The sequence below is a fragment of the Delphinus delphis genome, chromosome 12 (assembly GCF_949987515.2).
Source record: "Delphinus delphis chromosome 12, mDelDel1.2, whole genome shotgun sequence".
NCBI lineage: Eukaryota > Metazoa > Chordata > Mammalia > Artiodactyla > Delphinidae > Delphinus > Delphinus delphis.
Window position 1 is genome coordinate 43,774,839 of NC_082694.2, and position 25,181 is coordinate 43,800,019.

The 25,181-nt window shown below is 35.8% G+C and overlaps 1 protein-coding gene across 2 annotated transcripts in view; it reads left to right on the top strand.

Annotated features, from left to right (window-relative positions):
• PPP4R3B (protein phosphatase 4 regulatory subunit 3B) overlaps window positions 1-25,181 on the top strand; it is a 63,205-nt gene that overhangs the window by 2,005 nt on the left and 36,019 nt on the right. For both annotated transcript variants that reach the window (XM_060026578.1, XM_060026577.1), the window contains exons 3-5: window positions 10,013-10,111; window positions 18,464-19,087; window positions 24,111-24,188. In XM_060026578.1, coding sequence (XP_059882561.1) covers window positions 10,013-10,111; window positions 18,464-19,087; window positions 24,111-24,188 — 801 coding nt within the window. The remainder of the gene's footprint in view (window positions 1-10,012; window positions 10,112-18,463; window positions 19,088-24,110; window positions 24,189-25,181) is intronic.

Below are 25,181 nucleotides of genomic sequence, written 5' to 3' on the forward strand. Positions count from 1 at the left end.
GACGTATTCATTAGTCTTATTTAACTGCAGTTAGCCAGGTACCTTCTATACCCTGTACACTAAGCCTTTTATTCTCAGTCACATATAAAGGAAATGGCATAAAAGAAAATTCAAAGGGGTACTCTTTAAAGCAAGGAAAGCCTGTTTGTGGTGTGAAAGTGGATCCTTTGACTCATGCAAAGATAAAGCTTTTGAAGTAGAAGCACTTAATCCTGTTCTTTAATTGTTGTATATTTTTAATATAATAACCAATGGATATTTCATGAAAGTGTACACTGACTATTATGCAATGTTTTCTGTTGATACTTATTGTCTTATTTGGGAAAAGAAAACCTGTGTTGTGTTTTAGTGTGCTAATTATCTAGTCTGGAAATGGCTGCAGTGATTCAACTTTTCCTTTATCCTGTGAATGTTTTCATTTTTATTATGAAAGATTCCAAAATTGAGAAGTACAGTGAATAATATAATGAGTGTCTGTGTAACACCACCAAATTTAACAGTGTTAACATTATACCATATTTGTTTCAAATCTTTTTGTAGTGTTGAACATTGTGGATAGAATTAAAACTCCCTTTGTACCCATCTCATTCTATCCATTCTCCACTCTCCCTGTAGGTAACCACTATTCTGAAGTTAATGTGTATTATTTCTGTACATGCTTTATACCTTTTCTGCATATGTATGTATCCATAAATAATATGTAGTCTTTTGTGCGTTTTTAAACTTTACACAATTGATCTCCTATTCTTACATGTACTCTGCAACTTTCATTTTTCACTCAAAGTTACTTCGAAGATTTGTTCATGTTAATGTAGATTTAGTTGGGCATTTTTTAAAACACTGTATGATGTATGATATACACCTATTGTTAGACATTTGGATTATTTCTAGGGTTTTTTTGTGTGTGTGTTCTGTGTGTAAAGTGAACATGGCAGAGATTTTTGGAGGAAAAGATAAATTATTTTCCAGTTTTTTTTGTGTGGAGTGTGTAAAGTGAATATGGCAGAAGTTTTAGAAGGAAAAGATAAATAATTTGAAGGAAAAGATAAATTAATTATACTTGCATCATCAGTGCCTACTTTCTTCAAGGTCAATGAAAATTTAGATGCTCAGAAACAAATACTTCACACTTGGAGGAATGAAATTACATCTATTGCACAGTGCATTATTAGTAAAAGTCTTACTTTTAAACAGTTTTGTGTATACAGTGCATTCTTAGTACTTTGAAATATTTTTAAAATTTTCCATATTCAGTTAATAGTTTTTTCCTTTGCTAAGAGAATATTATGTCTTTTTTGATGGAGAATCAAACATTTGTTCTGTATTGAACACCTGAAGTTGTTTCCTATACCTTAGATGTTCTAAGGTAAATTTAACTAAATTTAATTTCTAAGTCAGCCAGGCAGATGGTTACTCTCTGTCTTTGTACTGACTTTTACCACATAGCCACTTTTGGTTTGTTTTTTTGTTTGCTTGCTTTGGGGGAAAGGAGTACCAATATTTTGTAACCATTTTTTTCTACCTGCATGAATATAATTCTCAGGAACTGTCTTCTTAAGTGTGACTCCTTAAAAATTAGTTATGTTATGGATTCTTCTCAAATTGTATACAAGATCCTTTAGCTGTTCTTTTAACTAGAAAGATCACATTATAGCGGAGGTTTGTGTATAAACCCCCATCGTTAGTCCAGAATTACACAGTGGTTCTGTGAATATTTTTAGGAACTTTGGGACATAACTTTGTGTGTCATGTTACTCTGCTAGAAAATTTAAGTATTGCGGGAGAAAAATATTTTAAAAAATTTTTATGCCATTGGGGAAATGTTTTTTGTAATTAATTTCTTTTAAATAATATACTATTAGGGCTTTTTAAAAATATCTTTTTCCTTAATTGAGGTACTTTTACTGAATAACATTAAAGCTTAAGAGAACTCTTTGGCAATGAGAATACTCTGGAAAAGCTTTGTTTATAAGAATGAAAAACGTGTGTAAATGGAGTCAGTTGTTTTCTTTTCTTTATTGTTTAAATAGACTGCACTTTTCTAATAGAAATCAAAGAGCTATATAGGAGTTATGTTAGACTTACTTTCTTTGTAATAGATGTGTTTGTTTCACCAAAATCTTTTTCAGTTTGCCTTTTTACCAGATTATACAAATTGGGATTTCCAAACACCTCATATTTTTCTATGTTCATTAGAATTACCTTTTTTTAAGTGTCATCATTTAAGTATTCAATAAATTAGTCTAGAAAATTACTTATTTCTAAAATTTATATGAAATACATTGATCATTAGTGGGTTTTTAATTTAAAAAAAAAGCCCTGAGTGAGTTAATGAGACATTCATAGTTTATAGGAAATTTTGCTACATTAAAATACATTGAATATAATGAGAACCTACTCTATAGCACAGGGAACTCTACTCGGTCCTCTGTGGCAACGTAAATGGGAAGGAAATCCAAAAAAGAGGAGATGTATGTATACGTATAGCTGATTCACTTTGCTGTGCAGTAGAAACTAACACAACATTGTAAAGCAACTATGGCAATAAAAATTAATTTTTAAAAATTCATTGAATAAATACAGAGGAATATTTAACATTCTTCTTTTAACATTACAGTTGTAAAATGAGCTAAGTACTGAATTGTGGGTTCAAAATAAGTTAGAATGAGTTGAGTTAATGTCAAATGACTCAATATCAATAGGAAATCATTGATTCACATCACTTCCTTTGCTTACTGTGGGTAATATCGAAGTATTGGTAGTTGATGGGAAGAAGATATACTTAACCTAAAGGAGCCAATAAACTTGTGAAGTATTTAAAGAAACACTGTTAGAAAGAAAAGAGAATGATTATACAGTGTAACACAGAATAAAGTGCCTGATACATGTGTCAAAATTCTACTTTATCAAGAGAATAAATCCCACTTGACTAAATCAAAAGCAGACTCGTAGGGTGTGTACCTTTTATATTAAGCACAATTTTGTGTTAATTGGGTTTGGGAGAGATGTATAAGGAAGTCCTCATCCTGGGTTTTATTGGGAGATAATACATAACAAGTGAAACAGTTACAGAATAGTAATAAGATAGCTGATAAAGTGCTTTAACTCAGTCCTCATCAAGAGTCCATGAAAGCATTTCACAGATAAGGCAACTTAAGGCACAGAAAGGTTAAGTTTCTTAATTGAGATTATATAGTAGGTATGCACCAACACAAAATACTGTGAAAAGTAATTTTATTCCACAGACTTGGGCAGTAGAAAATTAGAGAAAGGAGAGAGTGATTTGAGCCAGTCATTGAGAAAAACTTCACTCTTCTTGGTGGTGCCTGCTGAAGGAACTATGATAGGGCAAGAAATAGTACACCTGACACAAAAGGCATTATTAAGCCTATTTGGTTTCTATTATTACGCCTAAGAGGTTTCTTATTTGAGAGCTTGGTTTGCTAAACAAAAGGGAGCCATTATAGGTTCTTGAGTAGGAGCCTAACATGAAAGTGATACTGTGTTTAGGAAGCCGGTGTGGCAATGTCATGAATAATGAATTGGAGGTAGGGAGCGAAACAGAAGAACTTTAGGTAGCAAGACCTTTGCAATAATTCAGATCAAGAAAATGAAAGTCTGTTCCAGTGTAGAAAATGGAATTGGAAAGAAGGAAAAGAACTCCAGTACCTTTTCAGGAAAGTGCTGGAAGATTTGGTGAATGATTAAATATGAAAAACAAGAAATCAAAGGTCACTAGTAGTGTTTTTGAGCCTTGGGGCCACAAAAATGATGGTTCTCTCCAGAAACTGGGAAGTTGAGGAGAAAGCAGGGTTACATTTATCGTTGGGTTAGAGACTTGTTTATTTAAAAAACAAAAGGTTCTTTATTTTGAATAGGTAATACATTCACATTGTTAAAAATCAGAAGGTGCTTATGAAGTCTCTCGCACCCTGGACCCTGTCCATACAGTTTCCCTTGCTAGAGGCCACCAGTGTTACCAGTTTCTTGTATATCTTGCTAGTGGTTTTATGCATATGTAAACAAATATGCATGCAATTATATATATATATATATATATAATTCTCTTTTTTATTGGCATAAGTGGTAGCAAACAATATATTGTTTTGTGCCTTTTTTTCATTTAGGCTTTGGAGTAAAATAAATAGAAAGGTCTTAAAATTGAACACCTGGGACTAGAGATAGAGTGAGAGTTTGATGCAGGAGATTCTGATTTGAGAATCATTAAACACTATTTTTAGCTGCAAAAGAGGATCTCCTTTGAGAGAGTAGATACAAATTGAGAAAAGAACAGAGCTTAAGACTGAGTCTTGTGAATTGTCCACATTTATTCATTCATCGAATAATACTTGGTTGAGTTCTGCTTATGGTTTGGTCACTAACGGTAGTTTGGTTTTTTAAAGTGCAATTGAAAGCTTTTGAAGAGTTTTCAGCAAAGAAGTGACATTATCCAAAATAGTAATATCAATCTGTAGAACTGAAGAGAGGCAATAACTAGGAGACTGGTTGAGAGAGTGTAGCACGGTCCAAGCTAGAGATAATGTTGAATCAAGTTAGGGTGATGGCAGTAGATACAAAGAGGAGAGGTGGGTAGATTTGAGATATATATGGAAGATAGAATTGACAGGGCATGCTGCAGGTTTAGGTGTTTGGTAATCAGGAAGAAGGAAGATCCAGTAAAGAAAGAATAAGCAGTTGGAAAGAATAGAGCATCTGGAAAATGTGTTGTCTTCAAACCAAAGGAGAATATAATTGTGGTAAGGAAAGAAGGGCCAATCAGGCAGAAATGCTGTTTCATATCCTGCCAAGAGAAAGACTGAGAGTATTCTAGGTTTTGGTTAAAAGAATGTCCACTGAGATGAAGGTGGAAATGCAAATGATCTGATCTTATTGTACCTCTTAATTGGCAAAATAATCCAATAAAATTAAGGATGTTGGGGTTTAGCCTGAGAGCCACTGTGAGGAATGGACTGATGAGTATGTGAGAGGGAAAGAGGGTTATACAATTGTGAATGCTGCATTCAAATGACAGCATGAATTTGTAATGAGTAGGGTCCACTCTGACCTTGAACTATAGATCAGGTGCACAAGTAGAGGACGTGAATGATTAGGTTGGAAAGATGGAGCAGAGTGATTGGTAGAGATGTGTTCTGGGTGGTGGTCTGGAATGGAGGAATCTTTGGGAATCAGATGGAGAGGGGGCTTTCTTCGTTAGGATCCTTTCTGTTTCTTACCGTGCTACAGGGGAGGCGCTTGGGAAGCAAGTTGTTAAGACCTTCGCCATCTTTTAGAATTTGTTTACATTTCTTATGGGGCATAGTAACAGGAACATGGATTTAGAGTTGGATGGATACTCTTAAGTTTTTTAATTCTGTTATTTCTAGCTATATGATTTTGAGCAAATTTTCTCTGAATCTCATTTTTTAAATGGAGATGCTACCTAACTCACATAATAGTTGTAAATTAATGTATGAAAAGGGCTTTACCATAGTACCTGACACACGAGTGCAATAAGATAACTGTATTCATAGTAATCTTACAATAATCTTTATGTAGACAGCATTTTCCTCTTTTCCAATAAGGAAAGAAAATCAAAGAAGTTAAATACTTTGCTGAAAGTCACCAAAATAGTGGACAGTAAAACTGTGGGTGGTGCTCCCAGGTCCTCATTCTAGTTCATGGTTATGCCCATTGTACCCAAATATATCACAGATTTTGAGAAGATAAGATACTACCATTGTTTGTAAGTAGTGTCATCATGTCTGTCTTGGATTATATGTTATGCCACACTATTATTTAAAAATCTATCTCAGAAGGAGTTTAAGTCAGCTACTATTAGGAACTACTAGAGAGTTACATGCTGCGTTGTCTGGTTAATCTCACTTATTTTCAGACTTTAAATTGATTTTGAACTTGTAAATTGAATCTAATATTTCCATCTTCCTTTTTTTAAAAAAATATTATTCCTTTGAAAAACTTGAGCTTTTTATTAATTTTGTCAAAGTCATTGGGGGCAAAGATAGGGTTAGTCTGGCAAGCAGTAGGATCTCAGATATTTCATGACTAGATACTATTCATGTTAATGAAGTAGATCAGTATCAAGGAGGAAAACTGAAACAGATAATCCATTGGTTTGTTAGGCCCTTTAAAAATGTGTCACAGATTCCTTTGTGAATATATAAAAACTGGAGACTCTTTCTCCAAAATAGATATTATGCAGCAGGTTTTAGATAAAATTTTAAGGTGTCTGTAGACTCTGGATTAAGAACCTCTGATTTAAACAGTAATTGGCTCCAGAGTACGTTTTTAATATATAAGATTGAAAATAACCATTTCGCATAATAAAACTACACTGTGAAAACCTGATACAGTAAAGGCTAAATTGTCAAGCTTCTCTAGCTCATGTCTTACTCCCATCCTGGACTTGGACATAATCACCTTTTTGTTTGTTTTTTTTTAAGGACGAGACCAATTATAATTCTCCCTGCAAGCTCATTTTTAAATCTGACTTCCATAGGGACATAGTGGTGATTAAGTGTTTTAGTTAGTAGAAGAAAACTCTAAGCTTTCCTTGGTTTAAACAGAGGCATTAATAACGTCTCAAAGATATGTGTGCCACGCACAGATTAGAAAAAATATGTCACAGAGTACAGTGGTTGAAACAGACTTTACTATGAAAAATTGGGCTTGACTCAATCTAGGCTTTTTGGATATATAGGAAACTGTGCCACTTGACACTTCATTCTGGTTTCAGTATTCTTGTGCCATCTCTATATTCTCTCACCTAGGAACTTTGACCCTTGGAATAAGCAGTTCTAAGGAGTTGTTCTTATGGGTACTTTTTTCTGAGACAGTAAGATGTGGAGGAGGAGGGAAAGGAAAGATGCATTTTGTCACCCATTTGGGATAGGTGCATAGAGATGGAAGGTGCCTACTCTTGATGGCACTTCCCTATCCTCTGTTTACCAACTAGAGATACAGTTCGGTCATGTTCTCAATTTTGACTTACCCAAAGAATTACCCGAGACCCTTGTTAAAAATAAGGATTCTTGGGGCTTCCCTGGTGGCACAGTGGTTGAGAGTCTGCCTGCTGATGCAGGGGACACGGGTTCGTGCCCCGGTCCGGGAAGATCCCACATGCCGCAGAGCGGCTGGGCCCGTGAGCCATGGCCTCTGAGCCTGCGTGTCCAGAGCCTGTGCTCCGCAACGGGAGAGGCCCGCGTACTGCAAAAAAAAAAAAATAAGGATTCTTGGGCTTTACTCCAGACCTGTACCCAGGGGAGAAGCATGGGAATGTATGTTTTTAACCATCTGCCAAGGTCAGTCCTCTTTGCATTGAAAAAGGATTCTGAATATAAATTCTATTTAGTTTCTGGGATTTTGACTGGCTTATGAGTAAGAGTTTACTGTTAAGAATGGGAAGGAAAGAACAAAAGAAAATGATAGGAAGAAGGGGACTCAGTTATCTTAATTCAGACTTCGTTGCTTACCTCGACTTTTCTCTCAGAAGGTAGATTGGAACCAAAATGCAAAGGGCCTTGTATGCCTGGATAAATGGTTTTGAATTTCATTCATTCTGTTGTAATAGTGATCTCCAAAATAGAATGCACAGTATGAATCATTGGAGAAGAAACCTGTTTATTGTATCAAAAGGAGAAGTTGAATTTTGCGAATATATAATAAAGTCATGCGGTCAAGAGTCAAAAATAAGAGTAGTATTCTGAGAGAAGAGTAACGTTTCCATGAAAAGTGTTCTCCGCCTATTGTGAGTTATAGCCTGTATGTGCAGATAACTGTTTACAGATATTTTCCAATTTAAACTAACCTGTAACCCTAACAAAAGGAGCATGTGCCTTAAAATGGGTTGAAAACAGTACTGTAAGTGCAAGTGAACAAGATAATGGTCCAACTGACATTTACACTCCTAGTGTAATCTGTCGGGCAAGTGACAAAGCCGAAATAATGATAAAATAGATATTACAAAAAGTTTCCCCTCCCCCAAAATTCAGAATTATTAAAAGGATGTCACTAAATACGGATTTGTATCTCCTATCACTTATGGATATACTGTGCCCTAACAATATTGGGTCTTAAAATTCTAAATAATAATGCTATGGAGCCATTGCAGTTTAAACATTTTTAAATATTGCTTATTTAATCTTTATATAAGCCTTTTAATTTCTATTTTACTGTATGTTTTATAAAATATGGCTATAGTAATATTATACTTCTGTATATAATATGTAAGTAATTTGAGGCACACGGTTTTTAAAAGTTTGGAGAGCACTGTTCATGTAGCTGTTTTGAGGAGTGCTCTAAAAAAACAACTGAGGAACTGAGGAAAGAACATGGAGCTTGTGTGGGTTCCCTAGTGCTTTAACTAGAATAGCCTTGTTTTTATCTTTTTTTTTTTAATGGATTCTTACTAAAATTTTGTTTATAAAAAGCATTCTACTGGTTTTTTAAAAAGAGTTCACAACCTCTTCTCTACATGGTGGAAGCCACTAAAGGTTTTTAAACAACCTGATAAAATTTTAGAATAGCTGATGGCAAATATCCCTTCCAAGAAGCATGGTCAGCCAGAAGCTAGAACACAGATTTTCAGTGTTCTTCTTACCTGATCACACAACAGATAAGTATTCATCTGAGGCCTAGATTAATTAAGGGATGAGCTACCAAAGTATTGAAATGTTTTCATTTTTAAAACTTTGTCTTTATTAATCTGGGGCTAACTTTTTTCTTTTTTTTTGGCTGCGTTGGGTCTTCATTGCTGTGTGCGGGCTTTCCCTAGTTGCGGCGAGCGGGGGCTACTCTTCATTGCAGTGCGAGGGCTTCTCATTGCGGTGGCTTCTCTTGTTTCAGTATGGGCTCTAGGCGCTCGGGCTTCAGTAGTTGTGGCGCATGGGCTCAGTAGTTGTGGCACACGGGCTTAGTTGCTCCGCGGCATGTGGGATCTTCCCGGACCAGGGATTGAACCCGTGTCCCCTACTTTGGCAGGCGGATTCTTAACCACTGCACCACCAGGGAAGTCCCTGGGGCTAACTTTTAATTTTATATATTTTTTAATATCAGCATAATATTTATAAGTACTGTCAGCTGAACAATTAATAAATATAAGGTGCTTTCATAGATTATATTTTTGATAATTAGGGAATAAACTTAAATGTGCATTTTTTTTTTAAATCAAAGTTTTGGCCATATTAGCCTTTCATTATTATGTATCCTTTAAAAGTCCATTTCATTTAGGTGTTGCATAGTGATTTTCGTGTTTAAACTTGAGTGTTTTAATTTAAAACCAAACCTTAGTTTTTAATAAGGGAGTTGACAACTTTTCCCTAAAGGCATAACCTTTTGGGAGGGATATAATTAAGGACATCCAGAAAAACACTTATCTGAAACTGAGGTTTTTAATTTTTTACTATCTAAGCTGCTGAACTAGGTGCTGTTGGTAATACAGGTAGAGCAAGTATTTTCTGTCAGCATTGTTTCACATTCCTTAATATCCTGAAGGCTTTTCCAGATTTTAAAAAGGCAAAAATAGAAAGGGTCAAACCTTAGCATAATTATCAGCTATTTAGTTAGCCTACTGGTAACCAGCTTGAAGGGAAAAATAAACCGGTAGGTGGTTAGTGAGTGGAACAGCTGACTTTCTGGAAACAATAGGGAGTAGATGATTAGAATGTCTACATGATATTTTGGCCAAGAATGCTAGACTTTCCATTAAACATTATCTTGGTAACATGAGCTAGAGCCTGCTAACATGTTTTAATATTTTTTGTTTCAGAAAATTGCTCACTGTCACTTTCAGTACCAAAGCTATGACTTCATTGCCAGATATTACTAAAATTTCAAAGGATAACAAAATACAGTTATATGATGTCATTTGAGTGTACATTAATTGCACTTACCTGAGGGCATTGCTGCGCTGTTTCCTGTCCTCTTGATTTTTATTTATACTTTGTAGTTGTTTCTTTTCTGGTGTGCTGATACAGAAATCTTTATTTTTAAACAGGATACATTAATTGTTTGGTCAGAAGCTGAGAACTATGATCTGGCACTAAGTTTTCAGGAAAAAGCTGGCTGTGATGAGATCTGGGAAAAAATTTGTCAGGTAAGGTTATTTTAGTAATGTTTAACTTAAGTTTGCATGCATTCATGATTTATTTTTTTCATTATATCTAACAGATGTGTATTAGAATGTGGAGAGATAATATTTTCATGTGAGAATTTGATAACCTAACCTACAAATGTCTCCTATGTTATACATCAAAATTTTTGAAATTTTTTTTCAAGTTGTAATTTTGTTTTACCACTTTAGATTTTGATAGCATATATTCATAATTAATACCCTACAAAATGTCAAGATCTTCTAACAGAAAAAAGGTTAAATAGTTATGTTCTAAGGCTTTTAGACTTTTCTTTAATATTTGGTCACCTGTTTGCATAATGTTTATGGATAACTGTGTGCCAGACACTAATAATCCAAAGTGCTCATGACTTCAACTCAGAAGGAATTTACAGTGTAGCAGGATATAGGATAGGTGGTAACTCTCAGGGTAACTAGAATTTTTTTTTTAAGTGAAGTATATGTTTCAGTTGTGCCTTGGAATTTTTTTAATGAAGTTTTTATTTTAGAAGTGTCAGATTTATGGAAAACATGAGCAGAAAATAGTTTCTATATATTCCTCTGCCTGATATCTCCTCCCCTCACAGTTTCCCCTATTAAATAGTTTTCCCTATTAGCATCTTACATTAGTATACATATTGGTCACAATTAATGAACTAATATTCATACATTATTATGTATTATTATTATTTATACATTATTATTAACTAAATTCTACATTTATTCAGATTTCCTCAGCTTAAATGTCAGTGTTCCAGAATCCCGTTCAGGGTACCACATTACATTTAGTAGTTATGTCTCCTTGGGCAAATCTGGGCCATGACAGTTGGTAAATCATAAAATTCATTTTTAATTACTATTTTCTGTAAATGGAGATCACTGTGTTTCAGTGGTTGCCTAGGCTAATCTTCTATTACAGGTTTTTTTAATATAAATTTATTTATTTTTGGCTGCGTTGGGTCTTTGTTGTTGAGCACCGACTTTCTCTAGTTGCGGTGAGCGGGGGCTACTCTTCGTTGCAGTGCACGGGCTTCTCATTGCAGTGGCTTCTGTTGCTGTGGAGCGCAGGCTCTAGAGCGCAGGCTGAGTAGTTGTGGCACATGGGCTTAACTGCTCCGCGGCATGTGGGATCTTCCCGGACCAGGGATTGAACCCATGTCCCCTGCATTGGCAGACAGATTCTTAACCACTGTGCCACCAGGGAAGTCCCTATAGTGTTTTTTGACTGTCGTCATTTCACTTATACCAGCTTTACCTCTAAGGATTCTTATCACTGAAGGTTCTTTTTTTTTTATTATTTATTTATTCATTTTTGGCTACGTTGGGTCTTTGTTGCTGCGCGTGGGCTTTCTTTAGTTGCGGTGAGCGGGCTTCTCATTTTGGTGTCTTCTCTTGTTGCAGAGCACAGGCTGTAGGCACGTGGGCTTCCATAGTTGTGGCTCGTGGGCTCTAGAGCGCAGGCTCAGTAGTTGTGGCACGTGGGCTTAGTTGCTCCACGGCATGTGGGATCTTCCCAGACCAGGGCTCGAACCCGTGTCCCCTGCATTGGCAAGCAGACTCCCAACCACTGTGCCACCAGGGAAGCCCTCACTGACGGTTCTTGAGTTAGCTTTATGGATCTGACCACAAGCATTCTTTTTCCTTGGTCCTCCCAATAACAGTGCCAAACAGCGTAATAAAGTGGCCTACGAAAGTGTAGTAAGAATCTTACCATTCCATAGAAAGTTTATTTGACACATGGCTCTAGATCACTAAACTTTTCTTATCTGGGAGTAGATGGTTTGTTTCTTTCCTACCTCCTATCTGATTATGTATGCATCATGTATTGCTGGAGCATTATTAGTATACATACGTACTAGAATGCTAGTTGATGAACAGTTGAAAACATTAGTAAATATGCTATTTCTTTAATTTGTACAATATACATAAGAATATAATCCTAATTGTTTTGTTAATATTTCACCTTTTTGTTTTGCCTGTTTTTAAACCTGTGGATGGTGATGGCAAGAAGGTCTTCATTTTTACCCTTTGTTATCTCATGTGCTCTCCAAGGATTGAGATTGAATTTTATGTTTGCAAAGTCTTCTGTAAAGTGAGGTGTAAGATCTAAAAAAAAGGGACCTCTATTGCAGACATACATATGCAGTTCATAAATACGTGCTGTTCAGTTCTTAATTCAATAAACTTAAACCATGAATTCATTCATCTATGAAATGGGGGGCAAAATATTCCATGTAAATAATGAAGGCAATAATTTCAAAATGAAAGATTACTTTTCCATAATATTTATAAGGCTGTTCAGAATATTATAGCAGTATATAAAGACTAATCTTTTTTATGATAAATTACTGAAACGTGATATTTTATTTTGTTTTCTCCCTCCAATACCAGCATGGCAACTGGCACACGTTGTGTATGTACTCGGTATATATTTGAAGAATGAGTGAATAAAACAGAAGACAAACATCTTATTTAGAACTAGGGTGTTGAATTACATGCCTGCTAGAACATAAATTTATATTGTGGTTAATATTTTCCAGTGATCAGCATATTCAGTTATACTTTGCCCCACTTTTCCCCTCCCCACACCTCAGCACATGCCGTTTAATATATGTTCTTGGATATATATATATATATTCTTAATGACTTTGTACTTTTGTCTTAGAACTTTTCGCTGAAATTTGTTTTTTACTCTTTTCACTCATGTAGTTCGGGAGGTCCCCAAGACCACTCACAGGTTCACTAATTCACTAGAAAGACTTAGAGAACTCCACAAAGCTATTATACTCATGGTGCAGTTTATTACAATGATGTGATTCAGGTTAAAATTACCATTGGGAAAAGGCACATCGGGCAGAGTCTAGGAGAGTTCCAGGCATCAGTATCCAATTTTCTCTTTTCAGAATAGTCATGCAGACAGCACTTAACTTCTCACAGCAACGATGGGTGGCAACATGTACAGAGTATTACTGACCAGGGAAGCTTACCCAAACCTTTGTGCCCAGCATTTTCATTGGGGTGTTAGTCATATAAGCAGGCTGAATACCCATGTGGCTAACTCTAGCTTCCAGCACTCCCAGAGGTTGAGCTGATATTGTGTGGCCCAAGATCTCCTCCATAAACCATACAGTTATCCACACATGTATGTGGACTGTCCAGCATAGCCCAAGGTAAACAAAAAAACTCCCAACAGATAGGATATTCAGAGTGCTTAGAGGTTGACTCTCAGGAGTTAGGCAAGGTCCAAACCTTTCTTTGGGCAAGATTAGTTCTTTACTGCAAAGGCCACCCTTTGGCCCTTGGCCAAGACTTACAGCAAAATGGTCATATTTGTCTAAGCATCTACACTTAGTGTAGCATTTATATGACAGAGCAATAGTATCAGTATGAATATGCCTAACATTTGGAGGAGTCAGTCTGGGCTAGGAGTAGATTTAAAGCAACAACTATTCTATCCTATAAAGCCATGGTTTACTTTTTATATTTTTGCACTATTTTGATTGCTCATTACCCTCCTTGATCTACCACAGTTTGTACCTTATGGTAAACTCGTAGAGAACTCTTTAGTATAGAAATTAGCTGATGGTTAACAGTTAGTAAGTCCACTTATTCCTCATGCCATTTTCTATCAACATTACATGCTAAGGAGGCTTTAATTCAGTTTCCTAATACATTTGATGATAATATCAATATTATCATAAGGCTTATGTACATGAGGTAGTTGGATCAACAGTGGCAATGTTATACCATATTGCGGTATGGTAGTAGATGTAACCTGAAAAAAGTAAGAGTCAGTAGATACTGGCACGTTATAAGAATCCCACTCAGTCATTAATAATTGGTCCAGTTCATCATATTGTATGACAGTGTCTCCCAGGGTGGTGTCAGCTCTATCAAGTAGACTTACAAACTTCCATTCGACCTTGTTGAGTCCCAGGAGCAGTGGTAGACTTGGGAAACATATGGCTTCACCCTTCCAGGCATCTGTTACAATTGAGCTAAGAGAATATCGTCTCTTACTCTGAGCTTTTTGTAAGGCACCAGTGTTAATATTAGATTTCCTTCATTACATTACCTATTTATTTATTCCTTTGCCCTCTGTTACCATTTCTCCTCCCCATTTGTCATTGATTTTTACGCAAACATTTCCGCCTTTGAAAGCAATGTTAGGTTTGGCCACTCTGCTGGTCTAGCAAGGTTAATTTTTTACTGCACAACTCAGTACTGTACTTTTAAGATCTAGCCATGTTGCTGAGTATACATTTAGTTTATTGCTCCCAGCTACTGTGTTGTATTCAACAGAACCATACGTTGTGTTTTACTTTTTAATTCTGGGAGGTCATTGCTGACCTTTGAAAGAACAATTTCAATAAAAAGCCTGTTTCTTTGTCATTTCTTAACCCCTTATAATAAGAAAATAGAACTCCTCTCTGAAAAAGATTGACAGCTCAAAGAGCAATAAGTATCTTAAGGGGAATGGTGAATGACAGAACAAAAGAATCATTGTGGGGAGAGAAATTACAAAAACAAGGGCTAAGGAACTTCCCTGGTGGCACAGTGGTTAAGACTCTGCACTCCCAGTGCAGGGGGCCTGGGTTCGATCCCTGGTTAGGGAACTAGATCCCACATGCATGCTGCAACTAAGAGTTCGCGTGCCACAACTAAGGAGCCCACATGCCACAACTAAGGAGCCTACCTGCTGGCAACTAAAACCCAGCACAACCAAATTAATTAATTTTTTAAAAAAGAGCTAAGATAATTGATACATATTGAGCTCTTAGAAAGCATAAAATCAGAAGTACATATGGAAGTTCTAACCTCAGAAAATGGTAGAGACATTTTCTTTTAAACAGATAAAGGAATTGAATGAAGATAAGTTGTGAGATGGAAAAGAAGAATGTTGGAGGAAGTTGAGTACTGATGGCCTCTTTTTTTCCCAAAGGGACAAAGTTCTCTCTTATGAGATTTAAAGGGGAAAGTAATAGTGTTTGACCCTTGAAAAGGGAAAAAAATTAAAGCAGTAGCTATAAGGGACTAGGATAGGAGTGTGGAAAAGAGAAATTTTCATCGAGAAGCCTACTGATAGTGTGGACTTACCATGAACCTTATCACAACAAAAGTTTGGTTTATTCCTTAGTGCTGTTTTCTTTTAAATTATTTATTTTTGGCTGCGTTGGGTCTTCGTTGCTGCACGGGGGCTTTCTCTAGCTGCAGTGAGCGGGGGCTACTCTTGGTTTCAGTGCGCAGGCTTCTCACTGCAGTGGCTTCTCGTTGCAGAGCATGGGCTTTAGGCGCACAGGCTTCAGTAATTGTGGCGCGTGGGCTCAGTAATTGTGACTCGTGGGCTCTAGAGCGCAGGCTCAGTAGTTGTGGCGCACGGGCTTAGTTTCTCCGCGGCATGTGGCATCTTCCCGAACCAGGGCTCGAACCCGTGTCCCCTGCATTGGCAGGTGGATTCTTAACCACTGCACCCAGGGAAGCCCCCTTAATGCTGTTTGACCAGTGTTGGAGAGGAAGGGGCTGTGCTTAACAGAGCCTCTCAGGGACCCAAGTTGATAGAGAATTCATTTTAATACTTCCATGATTATTGCAAAGTGGGAAAGAAAGGTGGCAAATCAAAGCACTGGTTTTTGAAAGCTCTTCCCAGAAGTTATACATGGCACTTTTATTGGCCAAAGCAAGTCACACAGCTACATGTAACTTCATGGAAGCAATGAACTCACGTGCCACAAGAGGGAGAGAACCAGAAATATCTGGTGGACAGCACTGTTGTCATCCAGGTAGACACTTGGGTTTATGTGATGTTGACAGATTAGATCAGTCAGGGTTACGTTCAGGATGAATCCAGGAAGCTTGTAAGGGGTAATACTAGATAACAAAGAAATAAACATGCTGTAACCTAGTGGTTACATGCATGGTTCTGGAGCTGTGCTTTTATTCTTAAACATATGCAAACTATGTTCATTTGAAGTGTAAGTTAACTCCTGTTTTCCTCTTATTTGTTCTTTGTAACCTCTGATTCTTCTTCCTTCCCCTCACACTACGTTTTCTCTTTTCTCTGATTAGTGTCAGAGTCTTCTGGCTTTAACTGTTACCCTAATGCCAAATCTCTATCTTCTGTCCTATTCTTTTTCCAGAGTAGTAGGCCCACAGATTGAATTGCCAGCTGGATATTCAAACAACTCAAACTTAATAAAACTGAACTCTTCCTAGCATTCCTCTCCCACATTCCCAGCTTTTGTTAAAGAAGCCATAATCTTCCCAATGATGGGTTTAAAACTATAGGGTCATTGTGTTTCCTTCTCTCTTTTGTAGCTATCCCATATCTGTCCCAACATCACTATCCAAATTCAGTTGTTCATGTAGCCTTTGGAATAACACCCTAATTTATCTATATTGTCAAATTTGTCTCATGCAGCTGATGCCAGGTTACTTTTCTAAAGGACAGTGCTACATATTCACTTCCCTGAACAGTAATGCAGGTCTTTTAGCTTGACTTTTCATGATCTGGCTAGAGTCTACATTTCCATTTTTGCTGTTTGCCATATGCATGTCACATATTTCCATTTCTCTGGCTCTGTGCTCTTCCCTTTGCACTTTGGGTACCTTTATCTCCCCTCAGAATCTTACCTATCTTTGAAGGTCCACTTAAAATCTCAGATGCCACTGTTTTTTTTTCTTTTTTTGAATTTTATTTTATTTATTTTTTTATACAGCAGGTTCTTATTAGTTATCTATTCTATACATATTACTGTATACATGTCAATCCCAATCTCCCAGTTCATCCCACCACCACCACCACCACCACCGCCCCCGCCACTTTCCCCCCTTTGGGTCCATACGTTTGTTCTCTACATCTGTGTTTCTGTTTCTGCCCTGCAAACTGGTTCATCTGTACCATTTTTCTAGATTCCACATATATGCATTAATATACGATATTTATTTTTCTCTTTCTGACTTACTTCACTCTGTATGACAGTCTCTAGATCCATCCACGACTCTACAAATGACCCAGTTTCATTCCTTTTTATGAAATGCCACTGCTTTTATGATTCCTTCCTTGTGTTCTCTGCTCACCCACACCCCAAGAGCTGGAATTTCCCTCCTCTGAGTTTCCAAGGCATTTTATCTGAACTGTTCTTATGACCTTGTTACTTATATTTTCTCTTATATTTATGTGTCATCCTCCCTAAGCTCAGCTACTCTGTTGAGAACTCAGAAGTAAAAGAAATACTCTCATTCCTCTAGGGAAAAAAAGTATCTTGTATGCATCAGTATATCCGTCTACATTTTTCTCTGAGTTCTTAGGTCTTTTTTCATATGTTGCTTTGGTGGATTTGGAAATTTGTGGAACTTTTTCTGCTTAGGATATTCGAGATGTTTTAAGGTGGAGAAGAGAGGATGATTGCACTCTTGGATTATGAATTAGAAAAATTTATGAAAAGTAAAGTTCTAAACATTTTTTGTTAGAGTAATTCATTATAGAAAATCTGTTAGCCATGCTTTTCTTGAATCATAAAGCAGTTCTTTATTCATTATGTTGTGATTTTTATCTAGATAATACTTGAAGGCTTTATCACAGATGTTAAATGAATGCCAGTTTTTAAAAGAATAGACTTTATTTATTAGTCTATTTATCAGCTTCAGGCTCAGAGCAAAAGCAAATACTTTTCCAAAAGTGAATTTCGAAAGTATTTTGAGGAAATCATATTTTCTTACTCTTGAATATACAGGGAGTTGGGTTTTAATTTGGTTTGAACTCAGTAGTGTCCTTGTTAGCCAGTGTGATGGTGCTTTGTCATACATAGTAATTTTGGGGGACCAACGGAAGAGAGTTACTTTCTGCAAAATACACTCTACTAGGTAGAGTGAATTTAGTAAACAACTGCAAGTGGTTATTACATAATTTAATATCAAACAACATAACGTTAGCTGAAATATTCAGGTTATTAGGGATCAGAGTTAATCTCAAGTTGTAAGTTGGGAAATTTAGAGGTGAAACCATCTGCAGTCAGTAACTTAAGACTCAAATAACTGACTCTAAACTAGTTGTATTTTCCCCCTCTAGACTTCACTTTTAATTAACAATGACTATTAGTATTGATTCCTTGAAAGTATTGATTTTTACTTAAATTCACTAGTCAGGGGACTTCCAGCAGTCTAGTGGGGGCAGGGGTTCAATCCCTGGTCGGGAACTAGGATCCCACATGCTGTGAGTCGTGGCCTAAGAAAAAGAAATTTATTTTTTTTTAAAAATTGAATGATCAGTGATTTGATTCCCAAAATTCTGAATTCTTTTGTATTTTAAGGTAACCAGCTGTACTTGGATATTTTTAGGTTCAAGGTAAGGATCCATCAGTGGAAGTCACACAGGACCTCATTGATGAATCAGAAGAAGAACGATTTGAAGAAATGCCTGAAACCAGTCATCTGATTGACCTGCCCACATGTGAACTCAATAAACTTGAAGAGATTGCTGACTTAGTTACCTCAGTTCTCTCCTCACCTATCCGTAGGGAAAAGCTGGCTCTGGCCTTGGAAAATGAAGGCTATATTAAAAAACTACTGCAGCTGTTCCAAGCTTGTGAGAACCTAGAAAACACTGAAGGCTTACACCATTTGTATGAAATTATTAGAGGAATCTTATTCCTAAATAAGGCAACTCTGTTTGAGGTAATGTTTTCTGATGAGTGTATCATGGATGTCGTGGGATGCCTTGAATATGACCCTGCTTTGGCTCAGCCAAAAAGGCACAGAGAATTCTTGACCAAAACTGCAAAGTTTAAGGAAGTTATACCAATAACAGACTCTGAACTAAGGCAAAAAATACATCAGACTTACAGGGTACAGTACATTCAGGACATAATTTTGCCTACACCATCAGTTTTTGAAGAGAATTTTCTTTCTACTCTTACATCTTTTATTTTCTTCAACAAAGTTGAAATAGTCAGCATGTTGCAGGTAAGTAAACTGAGGTGTTCTTCATAATTTTGTTTTCAGATATTTAGTCCCCTTAATAGGTAAGCTGGTGTTCATTCCTTCGTTTTGAAAGATTTCTTTTGTTTACTTTAATTGTACTATCAAGCATAGAAAACAGGGCTTTATCTCATAGTTTTCTGAAGAAGAATCATTTCTCAATGTGACCTTTTATATTTCTAAATGTCCTATCATGCAGCTGGGTTTTTTTTTTAACTTTTTGTTTTTAAAAACTTGTGGTAGAGCATACATGACCTAAAATTCAAAATTTTAACAATTTTTAAGTGTACAATTCATAGCATTGAGTACATTCACAGTGTTATGCAGCCATCACCACTATCCATTTCCAGAACTTTTTCATCATCCGAAACAGGCAGCTGTTTTTTTTAATATTTTTTATTCCATTTTGTGAGACCTAGTTATTATTGGGGATATGCGTGAGTGTGTGTGCTTAAAGCTTCCGAAATAATTCAGATGTGCAGCCAGAATTGAGAAACATTCATTAATTTTCAGTAAATGATAGATTATTTGCTATGGAAGTTGATTTTATTCTCTCTCCTTGAGTTGTAAAGTAGGAATCTTATACCATGTTTATATCATGTTAATCCTTTATACCCTAACAGTTTGGTAAGCATGATTTTGAAGATTTTGCTTTACTTGTGATAGTATACTAACAGTTTCCTGCATAACTGCCTTTGTTATTTACACATCAGTCACTAAGTTTATTGAGCTGCTACTATAGTACTTAGTGTAGTTAGTGGTTCTCAAGTAATGTCTGTGGACCCCTGGGAGTACCTGAAGCCGTTTCAGAGAAGTCTGTGAAGTTTTTCCTTTTCCAACTTTCTGTCACCGTGAGGCTGTATTTTCTTCATGTACTTCAACCAAAACAACATATCGGGCTTCCCTGGTGGCGCAGTGGTTGAGAGTCCGCCTGCCGATGCAGGGGACACGGGTTCGTGCCCCGGTCCGGGAGGATCCCACATGCCGCGGAGCGGCTGGGCCCATGAGCCATGGCCGCTGAGCCTGCATGTCCGGAGCCTGTGCTCCACAATGGGAGAGGCCACAACTATGAGAGGCCCACATACCGCAAAAAAACAAAAAAAACAACATATCACAATGGATTGAATGCTGAAGGAGATGTGAGAATCTAGCTGTCTTCTGTTAAGCCAAACATTAAAGAGATTTGCAAAAATGTAAAACAAGGCCACTCTTCTTTCTAAATGTTTATGATTTTGGATGATACAGTTGTTCCTCATAAAAAAATATTTATACAAACATAATAGCTTATTTTTTAATGAAAATTAATGTTTTTAAGCATCTCAGTTTTAATTATGGTAAATACTGATAAACATAACCCACATAATAAAAGCTCTTTGGGGTCCTTAGTAGTTTTTAAGTGTTTGAAGGGGTCCTGAGACCAAAAAGTTAAGAATGTCTGTCTCAGTACTTACCTATGAGATTCCATTTCATGATACTTCCAACCGTTATTCACCATTATAACTTTACTTTTGTATAGGATTTACTTCCCAGATAATTCTTTCACCAGGCAGTTTTTCATTATTCCACAGTAATAAGTGTGAGGCAAGTTGGACTTACACATTGGGTTCCATTTATAATACATGGGACCCACTTTTTAAAACCATACTGTACAATTCAGGGTGCCATTTCACTTGCTGACAGAAAAAGTTATAGTCTCAGGAGACTGGAAATAAGCCCATAGTCAATGTAGTTGATATAAAGGACCCAGTAACAGAAGCTCAAGTGTAGCTTTCAAATGACTGCTTTTGACTTCAGAAGAGTTGCCAAATCCATAATAGTAAATCATAATGCTTTTTATGTTTTGAAAATAAATTATGCAAACTAATCTGTAAATATTTATAACTTTCTATGTCATTTTATACATTCTGTCATAGGTCTATTTGTGAAAGTTATATAAACCAAGTTTTACTCATTTCTGGTCCATGAAAGGCATTTTATGAAATAGCCAGATATCGTGAGCTACCTGTTGTTTACTTAAGGTTTACCACTTCTATCTCTTACGTGTCAGCCGTGATGCTGAATTCTGTTTTCAACAGTGTGTGAGGAGAAAGCAAGATTATGGCCATTGGCTTCTAAAGGCTCATTTCCTAAAGCCCATCTCTGAGATTTCCCTGCAGGCATTAGATGTTTCCAGATACCCATCTGGCTAACTAGTATGCATATCTGTAGCTTCTTAAATAAGTATTAGCCTGTTGTTGCATTAGTTACATAGGGCAAGTAAAAATGTAAGAATTTTATCTAACTCGACCAAAATGAGGTAGTATAAAACTACATAGATAACTCCTAACCTAAATTAGGTTAATTAACTGAGAAATTATATGAAAGCACTTAGGGTGGTCACTGGCTCCTAATATATACTCTAATACATGTTGAGATTATCGTAACCATGATAGGGACATAAGATTTTAGTTAACCTGAATTTTCTACCTAATTACAGGTCAAAATCCCTTGTGTCCAGAATTGAGAAATATACTTTAAAATGTTTTATAAATTAAATTCCAAAAAGCCAGTAAATTGAGGTTATTTCCACATAGACAGCTATAGAGTTAAGATCCTTTTCAGAACAAGAAGTTTTAACTTCTCCCTGCACTAGAAATGATTAAGGACAGGTATCTCAAATGTTGACATTTTAGCATGTTAACATAAATTTTCACTATTCCATAGATAAGAGTTGGGTGAAAAACAAACCCAGTGGGATCAGTGGTTTAGTTCTTTTTTGACATATTTTGCAAGATTTCAGCACTGAACTTTCTAACCTTTCATCCCATTAATTTAATATGTAAAACCTTCCAACACCATTAAGAAAACAACTTTGCAATAATATGGTTTTGTTTTAGAGGTTTTTGGACTCAAGTGTAGGATTTAACGTATTAAATTTTGTCATACTGGACTTGGCCCATTCTAGTTTGTGTGTATATTTTGCTTTGGTTTGATTCCTACTTAGGAATCTATCCTGTATATTTTCTGTTGTGGGAGTGACAGAACTTCATTATGCAGGAGACCAGGATTCTAAATCCATCTTTATCACTAGCTAGCTTCTGATAAATCCATTCTTTGGGATGGACTTTTAAAATTAGACTAGGCAATCTCTAGGTACTCTGTTAAAGCCTCATCTAATTCTAAATTTCTGTGTCTACGTGATCCTTTTAGAATTTTTAATGTTGCATGGGTCCTAGGTTTGGGATTTTGGTTTTGTATGTGTGCCCATTTTTACATCATCACAAAGAAAAAAGTTCGATTTCAGACTTTTTAGGAGGAGCTCATCTTTTCCCTTTAAGGTTTTGTTATCCAAAATAGTAAACATGCACAATATGACTTAAAATAATTATGATTTATTAAAAGCTCTTAAAATGAAATAGAAAAGAAAAACTAAAGTGATCTAAAGAAACTAATTACTTGAAGAACCAGGGATTTAGGGGAAACTTTCCAGCTATATCTATGATAGGCTTTAAGCTACCTAACATCGCTCCCTTAATACATTGGAACAGAGTGCTTGTGTAGAATAATATCAAAAATAATGTTAGAGATCAGAAAAGAAATATACTAGGAATTGGAAAGCATTCTCCTAGCAGACTGTAATACTTGAAATTGCTTCTGTAATACTTTATGCAGTTCTAGCCATCAGCAAACAAATAATGAGTCATATAAGAAGAATTTAAATGGGAAATTGCATTTATCAAAGAACTGGAACTATTTTCCTATGAAAAGATTCTGAAAAAGTTAAAAATCTTTAGACAGGAAAGGAAGATTTAATCTGGGAGAGGTGCAGGAAGATAAAAATTTATAAAAGGTATAAGTTGAGGTAAATATGTGCTTATTCAACAAAACCTAAAATACTGAGATGAAAAAGTGATTTGAGGGATAAGTAAAAGATTATTTATGTAGTTGAACTCTCTCAGAAGGTAGATAGATGATTCAGGCCTCCATACATAAGATCCAAAAGGAGTCAACTAAGTAACAAAACGAACACTATTCTGAGTCAAAAAAGGTGTTATCTGTTAGTGATGTGTCTTTGAATAGCTCCAAAGGATGTTTAGCGGGAGAGCATGTTATATTTTCCATGACCATAACTAGTGCTTTTCATTCGTTTTTTCATATGTGCTCTACCTTATTTCAGAAAGGCTTTAAGGGATTGATACCACTTCATGGATGATTCACAGTAAGAGAAAGGGCAGGTATATTAGCTATATCCTTTATATGTCATGCTTTGATTTTATTATCAACCATGCAGTTATCACTATTACAAATATTTTTAGGTTATGCTATTTTAATTACTTAAAAGTATTCAAATTATATTTCATAAAAGTGAATTTTGAAGATTATTGAAACTTAAAAGCATAACTTTCTTTCAGCACACTTTGATGGAAATCTCTAAAGTAAATTTCAATATTCATGTCAGTTTTTCCTTTGTAATTTAATTGTCCATATTTATTATAGAAAATTGGAAAATACAGATGAGCAAAAAAGAAAATCACTCATAATCCATCACCAAAAGATAATCACAGTTAACCTTTATAATCTTATCACTGCCAGAATTCAGTGTTCTTTATTGCCGTGTTTGTAACTCTCATTTTTCTAATCCACTGTGGACTAATGAGATCTTCAGACTTGTTTGAATTACGTTTAAATTAAGCGTAAATAAATAGACCCTGAAAGGGAGCTAGAGAGGCTCTCGGTTAAGGTAAATAGAGTTTTCATGCATGACCTCTTGAACATCTATTTTTTGTTTTTCAAAGAGTTCTTTATAGTTGAGGTTTCTGATTGAACAAGGTATTAATATGTCTAACTAATATTGAATGGTGTAGTCAAGTTTTGAAAATTATAATATGAATATACCTGGAATTTTAGGTTTTGTAATGGAATTGCTCTTAGGTTTTCAGCTATTTTTATTATAGTTTGTGAAATCATATAAATGAGTATAACTTTATACTTTTATTAAATTCATAGTAATTATTTTTTCTCATTGTAGGAAGATGAAAAGTTTTTGTCTGAAGTTTTTGCACAATTAACAGATGAGGCCACGGATGATGATAAACGACGTGAATTGGTAAGTTATTTATTACTGAAATTCACACCCTTAAAGAGCACTTACTCTTTTGGCATACACAGCTTTTAATATTGAAATTGTTAATTTAAGAGAAAAATTTTTGTAATTACTATGAAAGATATAAACAGATGACCCTTGAGCAATGTGGGTTTGAACTGCAGGTTCCACTTAGACACAGATTTTTTTCAATAGTAAATACTACAGAACTACATGGTCCAAGGTTGCATGCGGAACCACAGATATGGAGGGCCTACTATAGAGTTACACACAGGTTTTTGACTTAGTGGAGGGTGGGCACTCCAACCCCTGTATTGTTCAAGGGTCACCTGTGTTTAAATTATACTATGAAATGATTATTTGCAAAGTTTCTAAAACTTACTGTTTTGTATATCATAGAAGTTTTTAGAGATATTTTGACGTGGTTTTATTCCTCCCAGTGAGGGAATATGTGCCTTATAAATTACAAAATCAAGACGTGGTTTATGTTAGGACAGAAGTACAAACTCACACATTTTTATGGTTGTAGATACATTATTGAGATGCTTTTTTTGTTTTGTTAAACAAGAGGTAGGGAGAATCCTTCTTGAATAAACGAATGAATTGGTTCTTGGAAGTGTTTTTCTTCTTTAGAATGTGTTGGTAATCACTTTTTTGAGATATAAACCATGCTCTGGGGAAAGAGAATGGTGATTGCTGTGTACCAGCAGTTTGCCAGTTTTTCAAACCTTATAATCAGATACTAAAGAAGTAATGAAAGATTGCTGACTTAAAATCAGCCACGTCATCTTTGGTATAGTTATTTCTCAGTTTTCTCATTTATAAAATTAGCCCTTTATTCTAGGAAATCTCTAATGTTCCTTACAATTCTTAAAAATTGAATTGTGCTTTATGAGTGTTCCCTGAAAACCCAGCCACCATTTATTATAGCATGGTTTCTATGTTCTTTAGCTTTTGAGGAGCCAGGATACCCTAAAAACTCTAGGTCCCTGAGAA